The sequence below is a fragment of the Panthera onca genome, chromosome A3, assembly GCF_046562875.1.
Source record: "Panthera onca isolate mPanOnc1 chromosome A3, mPanOnc1 haplotype 2, whole genome shotgun sequence".
Lineage (NCBI taxonomy): Eukaryota > Metazoa > Chordata > Mammalia > Carnivora > Felidae > Panthera > Panthera onca.
The window spans coordinates 124,729,658-124,757,117 of NC_138341.1; the positions used below are offsets into that span (position 1 = coordinate 124,729,658).

Sequence of the window (27,460 nt, forward strand, 5' to 3'; positions counted from 1 at the left end):
ACGGAGCCCGATGTGGGGTCTGAACTCAAGAACTGTGAGGTCATGACATGAGCTGAAACTGAAAGTCAGACGCTCAATTGACTGAGCCACCCAGGTGCCCTGTTTTTTGTTTTTAATGTTTATTTGTTTTGAGAGAGAGAGAGAGAGAGAGAGAGAGAGAGAGAGAGAGAGACAGCATGAACTGGGAAAGGGCAGAGAGGGAGGGAGAGAGAGAGAATTCCGAGCAGGCTCCAAGATGTCAGCAAGGAGCCTGACACAGGGCTCGATCCCATGAACTGCAAGATCGTGACCTGAGCTAAAATCAAGAGTCAGATGCTTAACCGACTGGGCCACCCAGGCGCCCCATGCTGGTTTTGTGTTTGTTTTGCTTTTTTAATCTGTGTATGTGGAGCTGAAAACTGAGCCAGTCCTGTAGGAGGACTGGTGAGCACGGACACCTGCCCTCCTGGAGCTCTGTCAGGGCTGGGGGTGGGGGACACTGTGGGGCACCTGGTGGAGGAGCCATGAACGAGGCCGAGGAAGAGGAAGTGAAGGCCGTCCCTCTTCCACAGCTGCCGGCAAACTCGGGTGTGCATCACTGCCCCCCGGGGGGCTCGTGGAAACACAGAGTGCTGGGCCCACCCCCGGAGCTGGGAGGCAGATCTAGAGTGGGACCTGAGAATGTGCATTCCTGCAGCTTCCCAGGTGATGCTGAGCCTGGGACCACACTCAGAGCCGGGGGTCCATCCTTCTCTCACGGGCAGTGTTTTAAGTTTCTGAAGCGAGTGAACATCACCTGATCTCACAGCAGCCTCGCCCGCCCTGAGAGAGAAGGGGGCGGGCAAGGCAGGGGAGCAGAGGGGCCTGACAGGTGCAGACTGAGCGAGGCCTTCAGGAACGCATCCAGCGCCCTCCCCACGGCCTGCCCGGCTCAGCAGTCATCTCTCCCCCCACCTTCAACTCCCACCCTGCTGTCCCCCCAGAGTTCCAGCCCCCAGGCCTTCTGTTCCAAGGCTCTGGGGTCACCTGGCTGGTTGGGCCTGAAGCCCTGATTTACACTCTCTCCCTGGAACGCTGCAAAGCTGGCCCCTTCTCCCCACTAGGACCTCAGCTGAAAGACCACCACCCCTTCCGAAGTCCTCACCTCTCTTCCCCCTGCCAGGTCCTCCTCAACCCCCATGCTCTCCAGTACAATAGCCAATAACCACAGGGGGCTGTTTAACTTTTACTTAATTCACAAATTCATGAAATAAGATGATATTTAAAAGTCAGTTCCTCAGGGGCACCTGGGTGGCTCAGTCGGTTGAGCGTCTGACTTGGGCTCAGGTCGTGATCTCATGGTTCATGAGTTCCAGACCCGCATCAGGCTCTGTGCTGACAGCTCACAGCCTGGAGCCTGCTTCTGATTCTGTGTCTCCCTCTCTCTGCTCCTCCCCCGCTCTCTCTCCCTCTAAAAAAGAAACATTAAAAAAAAGAGAGAGAGATTTGTAAAATTCAGTTCCTCGGCCGCATTAGCCACATTTCCAGGGCTCGGTAGCCACATGTTGGCCGCCAATATTGGACAGTGAAGATACAGAACAGTCCCATCATCACAGAAATTCTTTTGGACGGCACTGTTCCTACCTTTATTTTAGCATCTTTCTAGTATTTTTCACTATTTGAATCTTTATTCACTTACTTGTTGTCTGCCTTTCCCTCCTACAACATAAGTTGCAGACAAAGGAATGTGACCCTCTTTTTTTTACCATTGCACCCCCAGTGCCTAGCATAATATCTAACATGTCTCTGAACTAGACATTCAAGAAATACTCTCTGGGAAGGCATGTTTTGAGCATCTGCCAAGATTAGGAATAGTCGCCCTCTATCAGGGGACAGAGGCCACCCTGAGATTTTCTCGTTCTTCTGGGACAAAATGGATCTGGCTGTCCTCGATGTGTTTTAGTGATGCCATCATTACTTTCCTCTGCTGGTTCCCTCCACGAACCCTCACCCCCCAGCTTAGCTGCCAGGGAAAACTTCATCTGCCCTGTGCCCCCTGGCCGGGGAGGGGGAAGTCCCAGGGGAGCACCAGAAGGTATATTCACCTCAGGAAAAAGAATCACCTTCAACTTGGGAAAGGCAGAGCGGGGCATGGGGGCAGGTGGAGGGTGGGGGGCTGCCCAGGGCAGGGTGAAGAGCGTAATGAACAGTTGCCTCACAGACCTGGGAGTTTTAAACTTGTTTGAGATGCCCCTGAACAAAGAGCCACCACCCTGTCCCCTCTTCCCTTCCACACTTTGGGTGTTGCTTTTGTCTGCCTCTTAAGTTTCCCAGTCAGAGTTTCTTGGAAAACGTTCAAACTTGTCCCTGATAACTTGAAGGGTAGAAACGAGAAAGGGGCCCACTCTGGGATCAGGGACCCCTGGGTGCAAATCCTAGCGTTGAAGCTCTGTGACCTTGACAACTGGCCTCTTCGAACCTGTTTTCCCTCCTATAGGTTGAGGGGTTTAAACAAGAAGATGTAAGGCGTAGCATTGTCCCTGGCACACTGTAGGTGTTTTGTGATCGATAATTTTCTTCTCTCCCTTTTCTGACTATCTTGGGTCTAAAGATCCAGAAGATGAGATAACGCTCAGAAAGAGCAGCTTTGCCAACTGAAGACACGGAGAAGAGAGAGCTTGGAGACAGAATAGAAGGATGGAAATGCCAAAAATCATGGAGAAATAGAGAACGCAGAGAGGTGAAATTCAGAAAGGAGTCAGGGTGACTGGCTGAGATTACAGGCTCTTCCTGCCCTTGGCTTTCCCATCCCAGACCACGTCTAGTGCATGTTACCAAGGATAAGAAACAGCTCCTTGAGTCACATCTCAGTCAGCCACTGCAGAAGATACTGTCCTTTTTAAATGTTCAAATCTCCAGGGAACCAAGGGGGCTGAGGGCGCCAAGTTCCCTCCAGGAGACCAGGGCTCAAGCGTCCCCCAAAACATAATTGCCTGTGCCCAGTCTTACCAGATTCACAACTTCCCTGCTCGCCCAGACTCCAGAAAGACCAGGCTCTGCTCAGTCTCCGTGTGTTCTCTCGACCTAAGCTTGCCTGGCAGTGTTCCCCTCCCTCCACTGTTAACTTGGCTTCTTACTTTCTGTTCTTGGGTTAATGGATGTTTGTTTTGCTGAACTGATGAATCCTTTATAAGTCTTCTGTCCATTGAAGGAAAAGGAGGCCAACAAAGAAACAAGGGCAAGCTACCCACATGTGGGACATTTTTCTTATCCAAAAGGACAAAAGGACTAAGAGGAAAGGGAAATAAGAGAAGGAACGAGTTGGAAGATGGACAAGGGAGCCAGCACTTGTCAACATGGACGCACAGCTGGTAAGTAGCAGGTCTGGTCTGCAAAGCCAGGGGTGTATGGCCAATGCCTAAGGAATAGAAGCGGCTTCTAGGCTAGGGTGCCGGGTCTTCCAGAGTGGGGTAGGGGCATGATAGGAAAGGAGGATCTTATGGGGAAGGACAGGCCTGGCTCATCAGTCCAAATGCTGGGTGCCAAGTGCCTGTTAGGGCTCTGGAACCCAACTCCAAATCAGGGCTCCAGGCGCCATCCAGTGGCAGCTGGGGAGACTGCGGGAGGAAAGAGCTGGTGAGAAAAAAAGGCCAGAGCTGTCAGTACCTGCCATGCTGGGGAGGAGGGAAGCAGGAAGGCGCCCTTTGCCTTCAGAGCTCCCCGCATCAGTTGAGGACCCGGTCTTAATCAGATCCCCCCCCAGGCTGCTGCCTGATCCAACTGGGGTTCTCTCACTGCGGGATCCTGGGCGGGCAAATCTGTCCTCCAGGCCTGGCGGGCCGATGAGGTAGCATGCCAGGCACTGTGCTTGGCACTTGGGCTCATGTGTGGGTAAGAGCTCAATCATCCTGCTCCCCGATACTCCAGTCACTCCTGGCCACACACACGCCACGCAGAAACTCCAGCCATGCTTTAAGTCTAGGCTCAAAGGTCTCCTCCTCTAGGATTTCTCCCTGCTTACCTGCCCCTTACCCACCTACTCCTTTCTCACCTGAAGGTCCCTCTTCCTGTGGCGGTTATAGCCAGGTGCACCTCACCCCCTCAGCCCTGAGCTCTCCCACCTCAGAGGCGATAAAAACCTCAGGGGTTTTTCTCAATTACATTTCTCCTTCTTCAAGCCTAGCAAGGTGTCAGGCACAGAAGTGCTTCGGAGCTCTGCTCTGAGGCCAATCTGTGGGGCTTCAGACCTGTGTGTAAGGCCCAATAATGGACCCCCAAAGATGTCCACATTCCAGTCTCTGGAACATGTGAATCTGTCACCTGATGTGGCAAGGGATTTTGCAGATGTGACGAAGTTTGAGCTGGAGATGGGGAGGCTGGTGTGGAGTATCTGAGGCAGCCCAATATAATCCCAAGGGTCCTTGTAAAATGGAGACAGGAGGGTCAGAGTCAGAGAAGGAGATGTGACGCCAGAAGGAGCGGTGGAGGTGACACGAAGCCACAAGCCAAGGAAATCATGCAGCCTCTAGAAGCTGCATGAAAACAGAAGCCTTCAGAAGAAATGCAGCCCTGCCAGCCAATTTTAGACTTCTGGCCTCCCGAACCATAAGGTAATAAATTTGGGGGTGTCGGTGACTCAGTTAAACACCGGACTCTTGATTTTGGCTCAGGTCATGATCTCACAGTTTGTGGGATCCTAACAGCTTGGAGTCTGCTTGGGATTCTCTCTCTCTCTCTCTCTCTCTCTCTGCCCCTCTCCCACTCATGCGCATGCAAGTGCTCTCTCAAAATAAACTAAAAAATATATAAGGTAATAAATGTGTAAAGCCACTGAATTTGGTAATTGTTACAGCAGCCACAGGAAACTAATACACCCTGATTCTGCTTCTTACTAGTTTTGTGACTTTGGGAAACTTAACCTCTCTATGCCCCAGTTTCCTTATCTATAAAATGGGGATGATAAAGGCAATAATTCCTACCTCATAAGGTTGTTGTGAGGGTAAAATGAAAACACCTGCAAATCACTTAGAATAATGCCCAAGACTAAATACAATAGTATTAACATAAGATTAATAGCTACCATTAATTGAGGGCCTAACATGTACCAGGCACAATGTCAGATGCTTTAGAATAATTTCCTCCATTCTCACCCCCACCCTTGGGGGTAACAATTTCAGGACCCATTTTACAGGTAAGGAAACAAACCAAGAGTAATTGGCCACAAGCACCCAGGACTGAAGTATTTTAATCAGTTTCTCACATGCACTTGGGAAACGGCAGGCTTTGTGTTCTTTCCTGATTGAGGGTTGGCTTTTGTTTTGTTTTTTTGTTTGTTTGTTTTTGTTTGTTTTATTTTTGGAAGTGGTGGGCAGAGGAAGCCCTGAACAGGCAGCTCTTGGCCAGGGGTCCTGGCTGACACCTCCTCTTCTCCCAAAGTAGTGCAGGAGGGAGAGAAAATCCAGGTGAAACTCACCTATACGCCCCCTCCCCGTCCATTTAGGGGGTTCAATGACTGCCTCTCGCTTCCTCGCCAACCCCCTGGCCCAACTGTAGCAGCTTTTCAGCCCGATCTGGGGGCACCATGAGATACGCAAGACCAGAGAGCGAAGCGCTGGACCCTCGGGGGCGGAGGGGGGGGGATGGAGGGGCGCAGTCTCGTTCAGACCCCGAGGGTTCGCGCCGAGCCCCCTCCCTTCCCGCAGCGCGCATAAGGAGCCGTCTGTTCGCGGCTGAATAAACAAGGAGGGGGAAGCAGCGCCCGGCCCCCTGCCCCCCAGGCCGACCCCCCGCACAAAGCGCCTTTCTCCGAGGAGACGCCGCCCAGGCGCCTCCGGAGCGCGCTCCGTCTGTCCTCCCCTCCCTCTGGCGGCAGAGCAAGACCCACAAACCGACCCCGTGGAAAAAAAAAATTTTTTTTTTTTTTTTAAGAAAAAGAAAACAAAAGGAAACCCAACAAAGAACTGAGCACAGCACAAAGCGACGGCGTGCGGAGCTAGCTCGCGCCTCCGTCCGCCGCAGTCCGGCTTCTGGTCCAGGCGAGGCCAGCTCGAGCGCAGCGCTGGGAGCCCGCCAGCGCCCCCTCCCCGCCAGCCCAAGCCCCCGGGGCCCCGGTGCTGCCCGGCCCCGGCGCCCCGACGGCACACGGGGGACCCAGTCCGCAGGGCCGCGTCCCTGCCCGGCTCCGAGCCACCGGCGGCCCTCACTTCTGGCTGGCCAACTGGTTCTCCAGATCCTCCAGGCGCGCCGCCAGCTGGGCCAGTGAGCAGTTAAGGAAGCCGATGGGGGGTCGGGGGTCCCATCCCCTCCCCTCCAGCCCGGGCTCTGCCCCAAAGGATATGGTTCTGCGTTAGCTTCTCGAGCGCCCCCAGCGTGCGACCCTGGAACTCCACGAGGCTTTCGCATTCGCACGGGCTCCGAAGCTCTGTACCCGCGCCGATGCCCTCCTCTGCCAGCCGGGCACAGAGAGTCAGGGGAATGAGAATCTGCAGGAAGACGAGCCGGCCCTGGCGGCTCCGCTCGCCTGTGGCTGAGTATGTGGGCTTTGGATTCAAACAGGCCTGGGATGAATACCAGCTAGGTAGCTGTGAGATATGGAAAACTCACCCAACCTTTCTAAGCCTGAGTTTCCTTGTCTGTAAAAAACGGATACAAGGAGAAAATCTATTCATTGGGTGGTGCTGAGGATTCTACGGCGTGTGTGCATGTGTGCGTGTGTGCGTGTGTGCGTACATCTTAGAACAGTGCTTTTCAAGCTTTAATGCTCATTGGAATCACCAGATCTTGTTAAAATACAGATTCTGATTTGGAATGGCAAAGGAGAGAGAGAGGAGACTCCACGCTTCTAAGACCGAGCAATGCCTATGCTGCTGGTGCACGGACCACACTTTGAGTAGCAAGAGTCCACACGGCAGCACTCTCCAAATGAAACTTCATGCAACGATGGAAGTGTTCTGTTTGCACTCCGTCCAGTGCTGTAGCCACCAGCCACGTGCAGCTGTTTAACATTGGAAATGTGGCTAGTGTGATTGAAGAACTAAAAATTCTAACTTTTTAAAGTTATGTAAATTAAGTGGGCTCATGTGGCTAGTGACTATTTTATTAGAGAGGGAATATCTAGAACACTGCCCAGCTTAAGTATACACTTTATTTGTGTGTTTCAATGAGACTAGTAGTTCTTAAAGTGTGGTCCTTGGACCACCACCATCAGTTAGCACCTAGGAAGTTATTAGAAATGCAAATTATCAGGAGTCCCTGGGTGGCCAGTGTGCGTCCAACTCTTGATTTCGACTCAGGTCATGGTATCAGGGTTCATGTGTTCGAGCTCCGCTTCAGGCTCCATACTGAGGAGCTTGCTTGGGATTCTCTCTCTCCCTCTCTCTCTGCCCCTCTCCTGCTTGCTCTCTCTCTCTCTAAGTAAATAAATAAACGTTAAAAAAAAAAAAAAGAAATGCAAACTATCAGACTCCACCTCAGACCTACTAAATCAGAAACTCTGGGGTTCGAGCCCAACAATTTGTGTTTTAACAAACCCTCAAGGTGAATCTGTCACACATTGATGTTTAAAAACCACTGATCAAAAAATAAACAAACAAAACAAACAAACAAACAAAAACACTGATCCATGGGGCACCTGGGTGGCTCAGTCGGTTAAGCATCCGACTTCGGCTCAGGTCATGATCTCGCACTTCGTGAGTTCGAGCCCCGCGTGGGGCTCTGTGCTGACAGCTCAGAACCTGGAGCCTGCTTTGGATTCTGTCTCCCTCTCTTGTTGCCCCCCCACCCCCGTTTCTCTCCCTCTCTCTCTCTCTCTCAAAAATAAAATAAACATTAAAAAAAATTTTAAAACCCACTGATCCAAGTCTATCTCCACGCACATTTCAACATTTCTGAAATCAAAATACATGTCTTACGATTAAATTCGGCACCTGTTTTTTCTCAGAAGTATATAAAATGGGGAATCTTACAATGGATGGTCTTAGATTCACTGAAATTTTGTAAACATGTGCCCTTTTTAATATTACAGCACAGTGCCTGGTGCGTGGCCTTCACAAAAGAATTGCTTTTATGACTGAAGAGTGATTTCTTAGTCTTGTTGGACCCTTAGTGAATTGCTGTATGTCATGTCATCAATGGGACTGATAACAGTCCTGCAAAGACTCCTAACTTCACAGCTGGGGAAACCAAGGGCCAGAGAGGGAGAAAGATCTGCTCAAAGTTGTACAGCCAATTGGTGAAGAGCTTCAACCACAGAGCCCAGATTTCTCTTAGAATTTTAGAGCTGGAGGGGCACCTGGGTGGCTCAGTCAGTTAAGCAGCTGACTTTGGCTCAGGTCATGATCTTGCAGTCTGTAGGTCTGAGCCCCGCATCGGGCTCTGTGCTCACAACTCAGAGCCTGGAGCCTGCTTCGGATTCTGTGTCTCCCTCTTTCTGTGCTCCTCCTCCACTTGCTCTCTCTCTCTCTCTCTCTCTCTCAAAAATAAATAAACATTAAAAAAAAGAATTTTAGAGCTGGAAGCAAGCTTGGGCAGCCAGCACCTTCCCCTGTTACAGAAGAGAGAAGTTAAGGTAGGGGTGGAGGTTAAGTGACTTGCTCAAAGACACACTGCAGGGGACATACGAGTCAGGACAGGAGGGCCATGAAAGAGCATCTATTCCGGTGCCTCCACAATACCCTAGCTAATTATTAGATTAGCGTGGAGAGAGGGAGAGGGACAGGGAGAGAGGTAGGGGTGTGTGTGTATATACATACACACGCGTGTATACATATTCATGTATGTACATGTATGTATGCACACACCTATGTTTATGTACATATATTTTTAAACTCTTTCTCAAAACTGCAGACTCCGCAGGCCAGCCCAGCTCTACCGAACCTAGCTCTGGAGGGGCCCGGTAACGGGAAAGAAAAGCCACATCTCTGGGTTGGAATGCAAAGACTCCATGGTAAAAATTCCCCCCGAGAAGTTCCCTACACGACCTACAAAGTACAGGACACAAGGGTCAACAGCCCTCTTCTCCTCCACAGATAGACTGGGTCCCTTATTCCTCAACTGCACACCAGATGAAGTAGATGAACTGAATTGGGAGGCTATAGTGTCCAAAAAGCACACGTTTTTGTGTCCTTGGAACACTCTCGGTCCTGCCACTTTGCCAGATCTGTATAGTTGAATTCCAACAAGTTAAAGGGATTTATGACGTGACTCCGTGAACAAGGAGTTTGGCATGCCTTTGGGAAAGAAATTACTCTGAGCACCCGCTAATCTGAGGGGCAGGAGCCAGCCTAGTCTAGTGCTCTTTAACTTCCACGTCCTTCGGAATCACCCGAGGGTCTTGTTAAAGGACAAAATCGGATTCATTAGGCCTGGGCAGCTGTGGGCTGCTTGTTCTAACAAGCCACCAGGCGACAGCCCTGCCACTGGTCCGCGGACCACACTTTGAGTAACAAGGCTCTGTCTAGTGGGTCCGTCGCCGGGTTATAACTCTATCCAGGACGGCGTTGCATAGGAAGGGGCAAGATCCGAGGCGGGGCACTGGCTGGAGGGGACGGGTCCCGGGTCAGATGTGCTCACCAGGGCAGATGCTGCCTCTGAGGTTCTCCAGCAGGTGCGTCATGGAGCCGAAGTCGGGGGAGTAGGACACGTGCAGCTCGGCAGGCTCGGAGGCGATCTGGCGCAGCTCCTCCTCCACTGCCTTGCCCACGCCCACGGCGTACATGACGATGCCTGTAGGGCAGGAGGACGCAGCGGGTGCCCCAGGCCTCAGGAAGGACCCCTTCCGCGTCCCACCCAACCCCAGCCCAGTGCGTCCCGCGCCAAGCCCACCTTCCTCCTTGGCACGCGCCGCCCACACCGAGATGTCATCCTGGGAGCGGCCGTCTGTGAACACCAGGCCCACGCGAGGCACGTTGAGGGCGCGGGGCCGTGCGCCCTGCGCCTCGGAGAAGCTGTGCTCCACCATGTGGCGCAGCGCCAGCCCTGTCATGGTACCGCGCTCCATGTACTCCACGGCCAGGACCGCCTGCTTGACCTCGGCCGCGGTGCCGTAGCGGCCCAGCGGGAACTCGGTGCGCACGCGGCTGGAGAACTGCACCAGCCCCACGCGCGTGCCCTCGGGGGACACGTCCAGGAAGTCCACGATCTGGTTCACAAAGCGCTTCACCAGCTCGAAGTTCTGCGGGCGCACGCTCTTGGAGCCATCAACGAGCAGAACCAGGTCCACGTGGCCTTCCCGGCACCCTAGGTAGTGAGAAGAACTTGGATTGGGGGCCAGACCCTTGGCTGGTGGCAGCCTTCTACCCCCCTGCCCCACCCCACCCCCACCCCCCCGGGTCATTCATTCGCAAACAGTTATTATATAACAGGTACCACGTGTGAAGTCCTTCCTGTGCCAGGCACTGTACTAAGTGATAATAGCAATAATAATAAAAGAATATAATTTTATAATAATAAATTTATCAATAATATATCGAAAGAATATATATTGTTAATATATAAGCTATAAAAATGACAAATAAGAACAAAAATGTTATTATTTGACAGCTTACCTTGTGCCAAGTCCTGGGCTAAGTGCTTTATGTATTTTTTCTCAATCCTTCCAATAATCTTGGGTTATTATCCCCATTGATATAGCCTGAGGTTCTGAAGGGTAGTGATTTGCTCCAGACTCCATAGCTGGTAGTGGCTGAGCCAGATTTGAAGCCAGGTCTGTCTGACCCCAACACCCCTGCTCCTAAATCACTCTACAGCGTTGCCTCCCCTGTTCTGAATCAGGGACTTTGCGAGGCCCTGAAGGGGGTTCAATAATAAAGGAACATAATCCTGATCCTAACGAAATCAGGATAGAACAGAGCCGGTCAGACATGCTATCTGCTGCAGCCGAGGGAAGAGGGGCAGATAGGGAGCCCCAGGTAGGAATAATTAATTCTTCCCAGCGTTGGTGAGGAAGGCTGCATGGAGGTGGTGACATCTGACTTGTTCTTCAGGGATGGGCAGGAGTTCTTCAAGGCGAGAAGGGACATGCTGGATGGTGGGAGCAGCACGTGCAGAGGCACGGAAGCTGGCAGCTCTCGACACCTTCCGGAATGGGCCGGCCAGCCTGGATGAAGTGTGCAGGCATGGTGGGAAACGCGCGTGGTGGGAAACCTTGTCTATGATGAGCTAAGCTGCTGGTTTCAAAATGTTGACCACACCCCACAGTAAAAAATAACAATAACAAATGACACACTTGGTATGCTTGCATGTAATTAAGTTTCGTGAAACCTCACTTACTCTTTCTATAGGCAGTAACTCTGTTTTCTCTTTTTAAAAAACAAAAAAAAAAAACCAAAAAGGCTAGTCGTAATCCACTAATTTGATTTCACTACCCACTAATGTGGCTGTACCCACCATGCAAAAAACTCAGGGGTAAGGCATCTGAACCCAGGGATAGGCACTAGTAAGCCCAGAAGACTCTCGAAAAGGGAGAAATGTGATCAAGTGTGTACTTTTGATATGAACCTTGGCAGCAGGGTAGAGGAAGAGGGGGAAAGACATGGAGGCAGGACATGGCACGCCCTCTGCATGCCCCCACCCCACTGTCACGGACACACACACACACACACACACACACACTCACAGCACACCCTTGGGCCACAGCGAGGGCAGAGCCAAGCACGCTCGGAATGAGGGCAGTGGGGCAGAGGCCGACAGAACACCCTCCCGCCCGGCACTCACGGTTGCAGCTCTTGCCATCTGCCTGCAGTTGCTGGCCCTCAGGGCACAGGCAGCGGTAAGAGAGGCCCTCACTCACACACTGGAACTCACATCCATGGTCTACACCATTGCAAAGGTCCCGGGCTTAAAGGAGAGACAGATCAGGATGAGTCAGGGTGGACTCCACCAGCCAAGATTCCTTGCCCCTCGACACAAACACAAGAGAGCCCTCCTCACCCTGACAGCTCCTCCCGTCGGGCAGCAGGTCGTGGCCCTCTCTGCAGTGGCACCGGGGCCCACGAAAGGTGCTAACACACTCGTGCTGGCAGCTGTGGTTCCCAAAGCTGCAGTGGTCAATGGCTGGTGGGAGGGAAGAGAGAGCAAGGTGTCACCTCTGACTGGAGCCATCAGGGACCTCAGTCCAGGAGGCGGGTGGTGGGGCTCACTCACCCCTGCAGCTTCTCTGGTCCTGCTGGAGTACAAAGCCAGCTCGGCAGCGGCAGGAATAGGAGCCTGGGGAGCTGATGCAGTGGTGCTCACAGCCATGGGTCCCTTCAGCGCACAGGTCAATGGCTGAGGAAGAGGTGAGCTCAGCATCTGCCCTGGGCCTGCACTTCTCAGCCCTGACAGAACAATCATCTGAGGAGCTTTTTAAAAAAGACCTACGCCTGGGCCGCAACCCCCAAAGATCCTGACCTAATTAGCCCGGGGTGGTCCCCAGGCATCTGTGATTTCTATAAGCACAGGTCACCTTCCTAGTGGGCCAAGTGGCTCCCCCAACTCAAGGCCCAGCTGCAGCCCAGCGTGCCCACTACTAAGCCAGGCATAAGAACAAGAATCCACAAGTGTAGAAGGGCCCCTGCTCTCAAGATGGTCACTGACGCACAGAGGAGGACCAGGTTCTGCCACTTTACCTATCTGAGCCTCCATTTCCCCATCCACAAAATGGGAATATAATGGAAGAATGCAACTGCTATTTCTAACTTCCTTCTAAAGAGGGTGAACTATTGCCTGCTGAGTATCTTGATGGTTTAGATGTACAAAGACAGCCAGAGCTGAGCTGGGAAGTAGGGACTGGAGAGGTGTAGATTGCCCTGTACAAAAGAGTGAGAACTTGGGGTTCCTAGAAAGGAGATGGGAGTGAAGAACAAGAGAGATGATGTGAGCACGAGTACCTGTGTGGGCTGAAGTTGCCCATGAAAAATCACCTGTAATGGGGTGACAGAGGACTTTGGGGATCAATGGTGTCTAATATTCAATTATAATCAGCAGGTGTTTCTTTTGTGTGTGTATGTTTGACTTTACTTAAATGTGATGCACACTCAGGGCGCCTGAGTGGCTCAGTCGGTTAAGCGTCCGACTTCAGCTCAGGTCATGATCTCACAGTTTGTGAGTTCGAGCCCCACATCAGGCTCTGTGCTGACAGCTTAGAGACTGGAGCCTGCTTCGAATTCTGTGTCTCTGTCTCTCTCTGTTCCTCCCCCACTCATGCTCTGTCTCTCTCTCTCCTTCAAAAACAAATAAAAACATTAAAAAAGAATTTTAAATGTGATGCACACTCTGTTCACCCCCATCGTTAGTAAAACAGATATACGCACCACTTACATATACACACACATGGCCTTGTGCACACAAGCGTGTAAACCAAGGAAGAGGCTGATTTACATACACGGAGGAACAGCATGTGCAGGTTGAGAAATTGAGCGAGGACCCATAAGTTGAATGAATTCAGCAGAAGCTCAGAGCAAGAGGTGACCGCAGAAGGTAAGCACTTGGGGAATCCCCAGAGGTCTTGGGGAAAGATTCAAATGGCTTCAAGCCAGCCTCTTCTAAGTTCTAGAAACAAGAAGACCCCAGCTGACATCTGCATTGTTGGAAACACATGACTTCTTTTCCCCAGTCGTTATGAGGTTGAGAGATAACGTATGTGAATGTTGAAGTGCACCGTCTAATACCAAATCGGCACTCGGTGAGTGGTAGCTGCCATCATGTTCAAAGGAGTGGACACACGTACACGCGAAAAAGCAAACCATAATTGTATAAGGAAGGCATAGTGTGGCATACCTTTTCAGAAGACAAAAATGAAGAACCAGGCCTTGAAGGATTTGCAGGTGCAGAGAGAAGCAGCAAGGGCAGCCCAGAAAGAGCTGAGATGCAGAAGCAGGAATGCCCCCCACCATATATCGGGGGGCAGGGGTATGGAGACCCTAACTGAAGACCCCAAAAGTGAGTGTCTGCATAACAGAAACAGTAAGAAGATGTGCATGGGAGCATTCACAAACAAGTTTGGGAGGCGTATTGGAGCCAGGGAGGAGGCAAGCCTGAAATAAGGGAGAGAATGATGTAGAAAGCACACTTAACTGTGGGGTCAAGATTTCACCAAGGAATTGTGTGACCGCAGGCAATAGCTTCCCTTTTTTAGACCCGTAAAGGTGCTGAACCTTTACTTCCAAAGGCCTTTCCAGACTCACTGGTCTGATGCTGGGGCAATAGGGAGCCACAGAAGATTCAGGAGCAGTGAGACTGCAAAGGCAGAGGCAGCTCTCACCCAAACAGCTCTTGTTATCTGCAGCTAGCTGGTAGCCAGGGTTGCAGGCACAGTGGAACGTGCCCGGGGCGCTGACACATTGGTGCTGGCAGCCGTGTCCCCCCTCAACACACAGGTCCTTTCCTGAGGACACACAAGTATAGAATCAGCGAGGGACAGATGGGAAGAACCCTCCAACAAGAAAAAAACTGGGTGGGGTCAGAGGCAGTCACCAAGTTCAAGTACGGCTTTAGATGGGACCAGCCTCAGGTGAGAGGGAGGATCTAGATGGGAGGGCTTGGGGAAAGAAAGTGCCTGAGTAGTCACTATGAATAATCTCAGAACAGGAGGTCACCACCGGGCTACATGTGTCAATGGGATGGGGCAGGACTGCAGAGGGGTAAGGTAGAGGAGGTGGAGAGGTGTTAAATCAAGGTGGGCGGAATAATTCAAGGTGCAGAATAGATGGGCAGCATTGTGGGAGGAACTAAACAGAGAGGCGGAGCCATGCCCATGTGGGCGGGGCATGACAGTTTCCGGGTGGGCGATTGCTCTCAGCTGTGACAGGCGGTGCTTCTTGTGTCGAGAGGGGATTTTGGAGTTTGACCTCAGACCAGTGGTAAACCACAACAGCTCATCGGGTGAGCAGGCATGCTAAATGTGCTCCTTGTGGGCTAAGCCTAAGCAAAAGTGGGCAGACCTGGAATGTGAGAGCCTGCGGTAGCCCAGCGCCACTTAGCCATCTGGTGGGTGGGGCTGAAGCTAGAGTGGGCGGTGCCTCCCGGGACCAGCCGGTATTTACTCGATGAGAAATCATTCCAGAGCACCCCTAACTCACCACACAGCCGACCCTGGAACTGTAGGCCAAACTCCTGGATAAGATCGAAGGACTCAACGAGGAAGACGTGCTCGTCCAGCGGGGGAGACGCCATGGCGCGCAGGGAGCCCACGTCGGCGCGCTGCACCCCCACGGCGTAGATCTCGATGCCGCGGGCGCGCGCCTGAGCCGCCACCTCAGCCACGCGATCCTGGGGTCGCCCGTCGGTCACAATGACAGCGATGCGCGGCACGCGCGCCTCCGGCGGGCGCGCGCCCTCGGCCACGCTGAAAGCCACGTTCATGGCGTACTGGATCGCCAGCCCGGTCATGGTGCCCTGAGCTAGCGGCACCAGCGCGCGAATGGCGCGCTCCATATCCTCGCGGCGCGAGAAGGCGCCGAGCCGGAAGACGCTCTGCACTTGACTCGAGTACTGGATCACTCCGACGCGCGTAGCGTTGGGCCCCACGTCCAGGCCGCGGAGGAGGCCCACCAGGAACTGCCGCATGGTTTCGAACTCAAAGGGGCGCACGCTGCGCGAGCTGTCAATCACGAACACCAAATCCAGGGGCCCCGTTCGACACCTGGGACCTTCGAGGAGATCGAGAAGGACTTTCCTAGGTCTGCAAAACCTCATCTCGGAGGAGATCCCCAGGAAACCCAAGGCGAAATGGTGCTTTTCCGGCGTAACAGCGCGTAGCGCAGAATTAACCTAGCAAATGCGAGCTAGATATCTCCACTCATCCAGCATTTGCTGAGGCCAGATTTCACCAATTCTCTATCCTACGGCTCTTAGAGCTATTCTGAGGAGGCATTCCCCATTCGGGAGTGGGCGAAGGGATGGCGCAAACTGAAACGACTACAGAGACCAGGCAGGCAACATGAATGAGTGAACTTGGGTTACGCTGACTGACACCCATATCCCTCCCCCGGCCAAATGTTGCCACGCGGACGCCATGTTAACAGATCCTTGGATTTTTCAAGGGAGGTCCCAAACCAGAATTGTTACGTGAAGTCTCCTGATTTTTCAGTTCACTTTTAAAAATTAAACGCCCAAATGGGCACTTTTGCATGTTACCGCCAACTTTGTTACCTCTAAGCCACATCCTACAGATATGGAAACTGAGTCCCAGAGAGGCGAAGCTGTGAACTAGATAGAACCTAGCCCGTTATGATTTCAGAGCCTTTGTTTTTTCTCTCCCCAGCAGACCTAGCTGGCTGCAGACGGAGAACCAGCTTTTGTTCCCTTCCCTCTGCTGGTGAGGGCTGAGCCTTGCTCACCTGCGAACTGGAGCTGGCTTTCCCAGGGCCGGAGAAGCAGCAGCAACATAGGCAGTGGCGAGCATAGAAGGCCCCTCATGGTGCTTGGGGGACAGAGAACGGAAGTGCCAGAGCCTGGAGGGTGCAAGGAAAATAGCAACGCGGTAATATTTACAGAGCTCGTACTCTGGGTGATGGGCACTTGGAGCGGGGGGAAGGATCATGGATTTACTTTACTAATGTCTCTACCTTTGTGTATGTTTGAAAATTTTCATAATAAAAAAATTGCAGTACAGTGCTGGGAAACACAGGGAATCCTACTTTGCAGAATTGCAGAGTATTTAGATAAACAGAAAGCAGATTTAGAAACCTATCATTTAAAAATAAAATGCCCCTCGAAAAGAAAACATCCACAAAAATAAATGAAAAAGAAAAAGGCCTTTCTAAACGCCAAGCACAGTGTTAAATGTTCTTCATGCATTGGGACATTTAATCTCGGCAATTCTATGAGACTAAAACTGTTACTCTTCCCATCGTACGGATGAGGAAACCGTCTCAGAAAAGAGAAGCGCTGATGCCCAAAGTCACTCGGCAAGAAAGTGGTTCGCCAGGATACAGTCCTACGCCTAAGTGGTTCCAAAGACCAGCGACGCGTTCCGCGGCCTCTCCTGCCGGGAGAACCTCTGCAAGAACAAAGCCGTCATTCCCCACCCGGGCCCCCTCCCTCCCCACACAAGGCGCTTCTGTGTGGCTGTCCTTCCAACACACACGTACGCACGCGCGCACACACCCAGACATGCAGGGCCCAGCCTCTGGCCCCTGGGGAGAGCCGCACCCTTTCACCCGGTGGGGGGTAGGGACCCGCAGCGCGACCGCCAAAAAGCGCTACGCAGGCTTGGAGCCTCCACTTCCCGCCTGCTCTCAGGAGACACCGCCAGGGGGCGTCTTCCCGAATCTGGCTGCGTTGGTTAGGTGGCCGTGGGAAGACCACATCTGCCTAGCAGGTGCCCCTGCCCAGAGCAAACAGTGGCCGAGAGCCCCGAGGCCTTGGAGATAAGCCCGGGTCAGGATATATCCGACACCAGGGCCAAGAAGCAGGGGAGCGCAGGGTTCCTGGGACAGCGGCATTGGATGCACCCGGAAGGTGGTGAGTGAGGCCCCAGCGCGCCCATGGACCCTGTACCGGCAGCAGGTGAGCGCTCACTCTTCCACCGCCCTTGACGACGCCCCTTGATAATCCCGAAGGGTTCCCGTTGTACAGATGGGGAAATTGAGGCCCAGGAAGGCTGCCCGCTGAGCTGCAAAGGAACCTGGGACTCCTGGTTCCCGTTCTCCCTTCTGGGCTGCCTGGCTGCCTAGCAACCTGGCGCCGAGGAGTCACTAAACCTCTTTTCCTTCCATTCACTCCCCCTACTCTATACCCTGCCCCCGACGCCCCATGCTGAAGCTGCGTTAGTCATTTTTCTGTTGCTTGTTTCCTGGCAGAGGGGGCCAGCTGCCCCAACCCAACCGCAGCCCCTCTGGCCCCCTCCCCCAATTCCGTGAATGGGCCTATTCTGAGTAAGGTCGGGTGCGTGCAGCTCACTCCAGGCGGCCTTCCCGGCCCGGATCCTCTCTGCCTTCGCTTTCCAGGCCTGCTAGAAGAACAAAAATCCCTCTGGCAGGGCCCGTCGTGGGAGGTTGACTAAGCCAGATGTGCCAGTTGCTAAGCCAGATGTGCCAGTTGCCGCTGCAAACGGGAGGGTGCAGAATGCCTTCTCTAGCTTGGGCCATAGCCAGGGCCACCTCTGCGGAGCATGGGGGGAGGGACGGAAGAAACAAGGGGCCCTTGCCACCTCCCATTCTTTCCCACCTGCAGAAGCCTCTGGGCCCCCTAAGATCCCCCTTATCCTGCTCTTGGCCTGAGCCAACATCTCCCCTGGCACCCCCTTCCCCCTGCCCAGTAATCCTAGAAAGTCAAAACATCGACTGCCTCGAAGTGCATCACCTTCCCAACCCTCTTATTCTACAGAGGGAGAAACTAGGTCCAGAGACTAGTGTCTTGCCCTAAGTCACACAGCAACGTGGTGACAGGTCTGATACTAGAACCCCGAGCTCCTCTGAGGGGTTAATCCTCCCGTTAAAAGATTCGGAAATGCCTTAGGGTGGGGAGACTGGGCTCAAAAGGAAGGAGAGGTCTGCAAATAACTCCTCAAGAATTGGCTGATGAATAAACACCTGGGGACATTCCTGGCGGTTCCTCGAGGGAGGAGATTAGGAGGCAAGCAACCCCCCCCCCCCCCCTTTGGTGGCCTTGTTGGTGGAGGCTCAACTTGGAAAGGACCCCACAGAAGTGGAGAAGGGCACTGCAGGTCAGATGGGGGCACCGTAAGCGGTGCGGCGGCGGTTAGACACGGTCGTCTGGCCTGGCTTGACGCCTGCTCCCCCGCAGACCCCTCCGCGCCCCCAGGCCCTTTGACTCACCTGAGCCCGCCGGACAGCTCGGAGGCGCGGCCGCGGAGCGGAGCCGACGGGCGGAGCCTCCCGGGCAGCTGGACCAGGTAACGGCGCAGGCAGCGCGCCCGAGGTGGGGACTGCCAGGCGGCTGGAGCGAGCGGCGGGGGCGGCCGCATTTAACCCGGGGCAGGCGGTGGGGAGGGGGAGCGCGGGCTGCGACCCCTCCCACCGGCCGGGAGCGATCCCCTTTCCTCGCAGGGCTGGGGCGGGGCCAGCGCGGCGCCCCTGCCCCTGCCGCCCCGGGAGCCGCCGGCGCGAGCTGCGGGGCCGGAATTCGGCTCCCGGCGGGAGGCTGGGCGGCCCCGCTCTCCGCCGCCGGAATGCGTCGGATGCCTCCGAGGCCCTTCCCCGAGGAGAGCCCCAAGGGGCGGAGCGGGCCCTGGCTCGGCCGGGCTCCTGCCCTCCGCTGCCCCCTCCAGGAGTGAGAGGCCCGGGACTCTGGTCCTGCGCGACGGGCAAAAGGGTTCAGAAGGGTAGCCGCAGGGCTCCCGACTCTCCCCCAGGCCCCACCTGGCGGCCCCTCAAATCTCTGCCATCTCGGACTCCTTCGCCCCGTCTCTGCAATTCCTTAAGTCTTGGGCCCACCCACCGCCCTCCCTCGTCAAAACTCCGAGGCCGACAAGCCACCAGGCCCCTAGGCTCTGACTGGCCCACTCCCTTGATTCTGGAGGCCCTGAAATCAAGGGAAGGAAAGCTAGGACAGGAACAGGCCCCTTCGCTTGGGAGGAAGGGGGTGAGGAGGGTTGCTTTGACCCTGGAAGACCGCAAATGTTCCTTTAGGATCCCGGGGACACCGTTTTGGGTGTTTACAGGCTTCTGGGGGCAGGCAAGAGAGCGCTCTAGTCCAGGGTCCAGCAAAGCTCTTCGCCCCGGCATCCAGATTTCGCCGGGGTGGGTCCCCTCAAAGTGTAAGGAAATCATGCACCCTCACATACTCTGTCTCCGTCCCAAGACCGGCACAAGTGTGGCCTTTGTGCCGCTGGGGCCTCTCCCCAGTGCTTCAGGCTGTGATGGGCATGGAGCCAGACCTGCAGAGTGGCGCCTGGGTGGTCCCGGTGGACTCCCTTCAGGCCTCATTGAGTATGGGCAGCCTAAATATTTAACCCACAACTTAAACCCGGAATCCCCTCTCTTACCCAATGCTTTCCGTCCCTGACCCCCCATGCATTTCATTCAACCTCCTTGCTGGGCTCCAGGCCACCTCTCCCCTTAACGCTCATTCCTGCCCAGCTGCCAGCCTGCACCCACCCCCGGGTCACCCCCAGAGCATGTCGCGGTCCTGAGGGAAGGCGTGCGCCAGTGCCTACAGCAACAGTGTGAGCAGACGGTGTGGATCCTGCATGCCAAGGTGGCTCAAAAATCATATGGAAATGAGAAGCGGTAGGTGCCTCGCTGGCCCCTTGGAGGTCCCTGCAGCCACTTTCTGCTCTATGCTTGCCTTGTCTTTTATTTATTGTATTTTTTATTTTTGTTTTAAGGCAATCTTTTTTTTTTTTTAAGTTTATTTTGAGAGAGAGAGAGAGAGAGAGCACGCACAAGCAAGTGGGGACAGGGCAGAGAGAGAGAGGGAGAAAGAATCTCAAGCAGGTTCTGTGCTGACAGCCAGGGGCCTCTGTCTCAGGAACCGTGAGATCATGACCTGAGCTGAGATCAAGAGTTGGACACTTAACCAACTGAGCCACCCAAGGCGCCCCCAGTTCAGTGTCTTTTAAATTTTTTTTTATTTTTTAATGTTTATTTATGAGACAGAGAGACACAGAGCACTAGTGGGGGAGGGGCAAAGAGCGAGGGAGACACAGAATCTGAAACAGGCTCCAGGATCTGAGCTGTCAGAACAAAACCCGATGCAGGGCTTGAACCCACGAACCGCGAGATCATGACTTGAGCCGAAGCCAGACACCAAAGTCAGACGCTCAACTGACTGAGCCACCCAGGCACCCCACCAGTTCAGTGTCTTTTAGAACCTGGGGAGGACACAGAGCTCGACTATTGGCCCATCAGGAGCCTTTTCCCTCTGCCCCACTGGCCTCCACTTTGGTGTATAACAGAACCTCCTTGTGAATCTACAGTATCCCCATTCACTCATCATCCACCCATTCATTCCTTCTTTCATTCAACAACTACTTACTGGGTGCTTATCAGGTGTCAGGCTCTCTGGACAGTGCCGGGCCCTGGACATACGACTCCAGAAGACAGATCCAGCCCCTGCTTTCATGGCATCTTCACTGTGGTGTGGAAGAGACAGACAACAAACTCCGCACAAATCAGTGAACAAGAAATTCCAGACTGTGATGACACCTGTTAGAGCAGAATTATAGGACAGCAAACAGAGGTGGGGGCACTTTAGCTAGAAAGGTCAAGATGGCGGACAGGCCTTTTAAGGAGGTGACATCTGAATTGAGATTTGAATGTTAAAAGGGAGCCAGACAGGAGAAAATCTGGGGGAAGCGTGTGCCAATTAGAAAGAAAAGAAAATGCAGACACCTTGAGGTTGTACAGACTTGGCCTTTTCTGGTACAAAAGAAGTCAGAAGGGCTGGAATTAGAAAAGGAGGGGGGACTTTGTAGGAAATAAAGTCGGAGAAGTAAGCAGGGACCACATCAACCGCTAGAGGGTTTTAGGAAGACAACATGATTGACCCCTGCTTTTAAAGAAACGAAAAGGCAGTGTGCCCACTTTGCTCTAAGCAGGTCGTAGAGGGGAGGCGTGGAGGCAGAGAGAGCAGGGGAGAAGGCTGATGCTGTGGTCCAGGCACAAGTGATGGGAGTTGGGACTGAGGTGGAGGTGATAGGAAACCCATGGATTCTGGATGTGTTTTGAATGCGGAGGGGACAGGACTTTCTAATGGGTTGAGTGAAAGGAGTGATAAAAGCAAGTTCAGATGTATTAACATCTGGGGTCCACGGTCACAGAGAAGCCTGGGGAGGGCACTGGGAAAGGAGGAGGAGCAAAAAAAGATTCTGCCCGATTTATGCTGCCTTTGAGACGTCTAGAGACAGCCGAGTGGAGAATGGATGTGCGAGTCCGGCGTTTCTATGTCTCCGCAGGTTCTTCTGCCCCCCGCCGTGTGTCTACCTCGCAGGTCCCGGCTGGAGGGTGAAGCCAGTGCAAGGCCAAGGTGAGGGTGGACTCCTGGGCTGCCGGGCGCCTCCCTGCGGGGGGACAGCACAGTGCGGCCTGGGAGCCTGGCGGGGTCGCATGCGCTGTCTCGCCGCGCCCTCTGGCGGCGAGAACTCCGCTTGCCTGGCACCCGAGTCCTTCCCGAGCCGCCTCGCGTCCCTTTCCAGCCCACCAGCCAGGGGAAACCGGACCCACGGTCTGCGGTTACATGGGACTGGATGGCGCGTCCGGCAGCGCCGCCGAGACGCAGAAGTTGAATTTCGAAGAGCAGCCAGACTCCAGGGTGAGAGGGCGAGGGACGGGCTCTGATTCCTGTTTCCATCCTTGCCCCTTCCTTGGCGAGGAGGGCTCATCTACCCCCTGCCCACAACCCCCCCGCCCCCCGCAGAAGCCAAAAGATAGGTGAAGAGGCGGGGGGACCGGGGTTCTGCCTCGAGGGTGAGCCTGAGAGCTGGGATCGTGCTGCTTCCTGTCACGTCCGATGGGGCAGACGTCAGAAAACTGGTGGCGGAGGGCTGGGATGAGACGGCCCGGTGCCCGCGCACCCCGTAGGAATTCGGTTGCGCCAAGACCCTGTACATCTCGGACGCAGACAAGAGGAAGCACTTCCGGCTGGTGCTGCGGCTGGTGCACCGGGGGGGCCGGGAGCTAGGCACCTTCCACAGCCGCCTCATCAAGGTCATCTCGAAGCCCTCGCAGAAGAAGCAGTCGCTGAAGAACACCGACCGTGAGCCGGGCGGGGCGCGAGGGCTGGGCGGGGCGGTCAGGTGCCACCGGGTCCAGAGCTGCCGAACTGGGGAGGGAGGAGACCTAGACTGGAAGGGTCGGGCCAGAGTGGGAGAGGTGGAGTCTGAGCCGAGAGAGGGGCGGGGTCTGGCTCAGGTCTGGGAATGAGGAACTAGAGCAGCAAGAGCAGAGGGAAGGGGACAGACGCCAGACCCTGGGGAAAGGGACCGGGGGTGGGGTGGGGGGTGGGGAGTCCAGCGCGGACAAAAATGGCCAGCAGGTGCTGAACTAAAGACAAAAGTGACAACAAAAGGGCAGTCAAAAATATCTATTCAGTGCTTGATGTATGCCTGGCTCTGTGCTAGACGCTGGATCCCTGTAAAATAAAGACAAGTGCCTGTTCTGGAGGAACCCACAGCCTAGCACGGGAGATAGACACGCATCGCTCATCAGAGAGACAGTTTGACATAAGGACTGCCCTGGGTGCCAAGTGACAAATCCCAAGGGGCACGGGGCCTGAAGAACAGTGACAACACTGTTGTCGCTACCCACGAAGTGAGGTGGGGGAAGGCATAGGAGAAGGTGGACTTCCCTTGCTAACATTAACAAGAATCGTCCTATTGGATGTTCACTGCATCCCTCTGAAGTAGGTACTATCATTGTTCGAGTGATAGGAGGGCATGAGGGAAACGAGGTCTGGAACATTCATCCACTCATTTAATGAAATAGTTGGGCCTGTCACAATCCAGGTGACTTGCCTAAGATTGCCCGGCTAGGAAGAGACCCAGCCAGGATTTGAACTCGAGTCAGTGTCACTCCAAAGCCCATACTTACTTTCTGTCTGTTAAAAGCCCTGTAGAACGTCTCAGACCCAGGCAGTGCTCTGTCTGGCCCTTGGTATCAGGTAAGTGGTATAGTGTGGTGGTTAGGAGTTCAGATTCTGGAGCTAGGTGGCCTAGGTTTGAATCCTGGCTGCTACTGGCTGGCTGTGCTATCTGGAGCAAGTTTCTCTCTCTCTCTCTCTCTTTCAATGTTTGTTTTGTTTTGTTTTGTTTTGTTTGAGAGGGAAAGAGCACGAGCAGGGGAGGGGAAGAGAGAGAGAGGAGGGCAGCCCTGATGTGGGGCTCAAACTCATGAACCATGAGATCGTGACTTCAGCCGAAGTCAGATGCTCAACCAACTGAGCCACCCAGACACCCCAAGTTGCTCTCTTAAACAGAGATAGTATCTACCCCAGAGCAGGGTTGGGAGAATCAAATGAGCTAATGCATATAGAGCATTTAAAACAGTATCTGACATACAACAAACATTAGCTTTCATTATTATCCAATGGATGGGAACTTAGGCTACGTATAAATTGAGCATTTACAATATGCCTAGCACTGGGAGGGGAGAGAAGATGACCTAGTGCTTTCTCCCCAAGTGGTCAAAGCTCCGTCAGAAAACAAAACCATGGTTGCGAGTGTGATAAGCTGGAAGAGATCGGTGTCAAACCCTAGAAATACCACACTGCTGTTTCACACCACATGGTATTTGCTTATGCAGCCCCCTGAGCAACTCCTACCTACTTCCTGCTCCCCAGCTGAGAGTGTAACCTCCTCCAGGAAGCCCTCTTTCACCCAGCCCTTACCACCTCATTTTGAAACTTTATATGTATGTCCCACCTCTCTGAGACTGTGAACTCCTCCAGAGTGAAACTGGGTCTAAGTCACTGTGCCCAGTACCCAGCACAGTGCCTGCCCCAAAGGAGGCACTTAGTGAATACTTGATAATATTGTTTATCGAACTGAAGGGCGTCCAGGCAGCAAAAAGGAACAGGCAAGGATACAAAAAAGCAGGACTCCAGCCGGTACTTGGTAAAGGGGCCGTGAACTAGGAATGCCCAGTGTGTCTAGGCCAGTGAGCATACGAGGGGACTGACCCAGGGGACAGAGGGCCAGAAACTGCCTGGAAGTACAAGGAACCAAGGCAGGCTTGGACGCTGATTTCACCTCCCCTCACAGTGTGCATATCCTCGGGCTCAAAGGTCTCCCTCTTCAACCGCCTGCGCTCCCAGACGGTCTCCACGCGCTACCTGTCCGTGGAGGACGGCGCCTTCGTGGCCAGCGCGCGCCAGTGGGCTGCCTTCACGCTCCACCTGGGTAACCACACCAGCCGGCCCGGGGCTGGGAGCTTCACATGCATCAGCTTATTTCATCTTCAGTACAACTCCTCGAGAAAAGTAAACTTTGCCCAAGGAACTGAGGCTTGCCAAAAGTCCCAGTGAGTCTGTGACTAGTCCAAGCCATTCTGACTCTAATGTCCAGCCCTCTCTGTTCCTCTCAAACCCCACCCTGGGAGCAGACACTTTCAAGGATGGCCACAGATGACCCCTCCAGAATGAGAACCTTCAGCCTTAGCTGTCTCCCTGCATGCCGACCCTCCCCGCAGGATCCAAGTGTGATGTGGGGTGGGGCCAGAGGCAGGGAAGGCAGGGTTCAGGGGAGAAACTTGGGACCCCTGAAAACCTTCCTTCCTTCCCCTCCCTCTTTTCACGCCAGCTGATGAACACTGTTCCCAGGGGGACTTCCCGCCTCGAGAGGGCTACGTCCGCTATGGCTCCCTAGTGCAACTCGTCTGCACTGTCACGGGCATCACACTACCTCCAATGGTATGAGAAGGGAGGGCATACCTGGGGGGTCCCCCCAGATCCATGCAGAAAGTCTGACCCACAAGGGCAGGGCTGGAAGGTGAAGGCCCAAGGCAAAAAGACACCCATTCTCACTCTGGATACTCAGTGCTTTGTGGGGCTGGATGGAGGCAAAGGGCGGGGGTTAGGGGGACCTGCCAGAGCCCATATGGCTACAGCATAGCAGAAAGCTAGCTGGGAGGGCAGCCTTTGTGCACCCAGGCACCTTGCCGCCATACTTCCTACCACCCCTTCTGTTGTAGATCATCCGCAAAGTGGCCAAACAGTACGCACTCCTCGACGTGGACGAGCCCATCTCCCAGCTGCACAAGTGTGCGTTCCAGTTCCCCGGTGAGCCTGCCGGAGAGGGTGGCACTTACTTATGCCTCGCCGCAGACAAGGTGGTGCAATTCCAGGTGAGAGGGAATGAGTAATGGCACCAAGCGTCCTAGAAGGTCAGAACATAGAGAACCGGAGAATGTAAGATGGTCATCATCATAATGACTGCTGCTTACTGAGCGACACTACCTCCCATGGAATGTTAAAATCATAGACTATCAGGACAGAATCCAAGGATGTAGAAAAAATAGTAACAATATTAATTGAGCAATACTCCTTCCCAAGGAATGTTAGAGTCATAGAATGTTGGGAGATAAGATTTTAGAATGAAAATAAAAATAAGTAATAGAATTGAGTATTATTGTGCAAAGAGAATTAGAATCATAGAATGTGCAGGGGCACCTGGGGGTGCTCAGTTGGCTGAGCATCAGACTCTTGATTTCGGCTTGGGTCAAGATCTCAAGGGCTCATGAGATCGAGCCCTGTGTCAGGCTCTGTGCTAACAGCGTGGAGCCTACTTGGGATTCTCTCTCCCCCTCTCTCACTCTGCGCCCCCCCCCCAAATAAATAAACATTTTTTAAAAAAGAATCATAAAATGTTAAGCCACAGAACTGTAGAATGTGGAAAATTATTATTAAGCAGTACAACTCCCAAAAGAATATGATCATGGAATGTTGAGATAAAATCATAATATATAGAAAATAACATTATTATTGAGCTATATTGCCTCCCCAAGCATTTCAAACCTGTAGAATAGAATTGCACAATGTTAAAAAATAGAGTTTCAGAATCCTAAGAAAATAGACCCTTGGAAACCAGCTAGTTCAGGGAACTTAAGGGCCTTGTCCAAGCTCACAGGGCAGGGAAAGCTCAGAGCCTAGGACTGGACCCCAGGATGCAGGAGCCCCGGCATTATGCTGACCCATGCCACCCATGCTGGTGGCCACCATCCCCTTGGGTCTCCTCCCAGGCCTCCCCCTGCCCCAAAGAGGCGAACAGGGCGCTGCTCAATGACAGCTCTTGTTGGACCATCATCGGTACCGAGTCGGTGGAGTTCTCCTTCAGCACCAGCCTGGCGTGGACCCGGGAACCCGTCACCCCAGTGCCCCTCATCAACACCCTGGAGGTGAATCCGGGGCGCTGGCGGGTGCAGGGGGCGTGGGCGAGCGGAGATCTGGCTCAGGGTGTGGGGGGGGGGGGGATGGGGTGCTGGCGAGGGAGAGCAGCAGGCTCTCGGCCACCGCCCCCGCTCCCTCCCGCCCCCAGCTGAGTGGTGGGGGAGACGTGGCCACGCTCGAGCTCCACGGCGAGAACTTCCACGCGGGGCTCAAGGTGTGGTTCGGGGACGTGGAGGCCGAAACCATGTACAGGTATAGGGGGAGTCTCCCTTGGGCCGCGGGGAACGGGACGGGTGCGTGCCGTCGGCGGCACTGCAGCCCTAACCTCGGTGCCACCCCAGGAGCCCGCGGTCCCTGGTGTGCGTGGTGCCCGACATCGCCGCCTTCGGCAGCGACTGGCGCTGGCTGCGCACACCCATCACAGTGCCCGTGAGCCTGGTGCGCGCCGACGGCCTCTTCTACCCCAGCGCCTTCTCCTTCACCTACACCCCCGAGTACAGCGCGCGGCCCGGCCCCCCGGGCGCCCCCGAGCCCGCCGCCGACGCCGACGCGCTGCTCGAGAGCATCCACCACGAGTTCACGCGCAGCAACTTCCACCTCTTCATCCAGACTTAGGTCCGCGCCCACGCCCGGCCGGCCGGGGCCTCCCTGGGGCCCGGGCCCCGCCCCCTGCCCCTTTGCTGGGAAGTCAAGGCCAGAGCCTGGGCGGCAGAAGGCCCTCGCTGGAGAAACTGCCACT

General features: G+C 54.2%; 2 protein-coding genes across 6 annotated transcripts; one reads left to right on the forward strand and one right to left on the reverse strand.

The window, feature by feature from the left end:
• Positions 1 to 6,035: 6,035 nt before the first annotated feature.
• Positions 6,036 to 18,824, reverse strand: MATN4 (matrilin 4). Of its 3 annotated transcripts, XM_081795352.1 has the most exons (11): positions 18,717 to 18,824; positions 16,275 to 16,388; positions 15,015 to 15,584; positions 14,198 to 14,320; positions 12,100 to 12,222; positions 11,887 to 12,009; positions 11,671 to 11,793; positions 9,781 to 10,194; positions 9,529 to 9,681; positions 6,296 to 6,403; positions 6,036 to 6,216 (listed from the first exon to the last, which is right to left on the reverse strand). In XM_081795352.1, exons 2-11 carry the CDS (start codon positions 16,351 to 16,353, stop codon positions 6,158 to 6,160), a joined length of 1,875 nt encoding a protein of 624 aa, XP_081651478.1. In that variant the 5' UTR covers positions 16,354 to 16,388; positions 18,717 to 18,824; the 3' UTR covers positions 6,036 to 6,157. The 3 variants fall into 3 exon arrangements, with proteins under 3 accessions (XP_081651478.1, XP_060475004.1, XP_060474996.1); XM_060619021.3 differs by lacking the exons at positions 6,036 to 6,216; positions 6,296 to 6,403 and adding an exon at positions 6,464 to 6,590; XM_060619013.3 differs by lacking the exons at positions 6,036 to 6,216; positions 6,296 to 6,403 and adding an exon at positions 7,084 to 7,367.
• Positions 15,584 to 27,454, forward strand: RBPJL (recombination signal binding protein for immunoglobulin kappa J region like). 3 transcript variants are annotated; one of them, XM_060619030.3, is made up of 12 exons: positions 15,584 to 17,445; positions 18,685 to 18,793; positions 19,980 to 20,129; positions 21,797 to 21,867; positions 22,037 to 22,152; positions 22,422 to 22,596; positions 24,599 to 24,736; positions 25,136 to 25,245; positions 25,527 to 25,679; positions 26,574 to 26,729; positions 26,870 to 26,973; positions 27,063 to 27,454. In XM_060619030.3, the coding sequence occupies exons 1-12, from the start codon at positions 17,424 to 17,426 to the stop codon at positions 27,334 to 27,336; spliced, it is 1,578 nt and encodes a 525-aa protein (XP_060475013.3). In that variant the 5' UTR covers positions 15,584 to 17,423; the 3' UTR covers positions 27,337 to 27,454. The 3 variants fall into 3 exon arrangements, with proteins under 3 accessions (XP_060475013.3, XP_081651480.1, XP_081651479.1); XM_081795353.1 differs by lacking the exon at positions 15,584 to 17,445 and having other exon boundaries at positions 18,056 to 18,793; XM_081795354.1 differs by lacking the exons at positions 15,584 to 17,445; positions 24,599 to 24,736 and having other exon boundaries at positions 18,054 to 18,793.
• The last annotated feature ends 6 nt before the right edge of the window (positions 27,455 to 27,460 follow it).

Excerpts from the sequence above, each read along its gene's own strand:
- MATN4 (XM_081795352.1), bottom strand. The coding sequence starts at position 16,353 with ATGAGGGGCCTTCTATGCTCGCCACTGCCTATGTTGCTGCTGCTTCTC. Across the intron at positions 15,585-16,274 it reads AAGCCAGCTCCAGTTCGCAG|GTCCCAGGTGTCGAACGGGG; the intron begins GTGAGCAAGGCT and ends ATCTCCTCGAAG. Across the intron at positions 14,321-15,014 it reads GTTCCAGGGTCGGCTGTGTG|GAAAGGACCTGTGTGTTGAG; the intron begins GTGAGTTAGGGG and ends GTGTGTCCTCAG.
- RBPJL (XM_081795353.1), top strand. The coding sequence starts at position 18,459 with ATGAATAAACACCTGGGGACATTCCTGGCGGTTCCTCGAGGGAGGAGA. Across the intron at positions 18,794-19,979 it reads CTCCCGGGCAGCTGGACCAG|CTGCCAGCCTGCACCCACCC; the intron begins GTAACGGCGCAG and ends ATTCCTGCCCAG. Across the intron at positions 20,130-21,796 it reads TCATATGGAAATGAGAAGCG|GTTCTTCTGCCCCCCGCCGT; the intron begins GTAGGTGCCTCG and ends ATGTCTCCGCAG.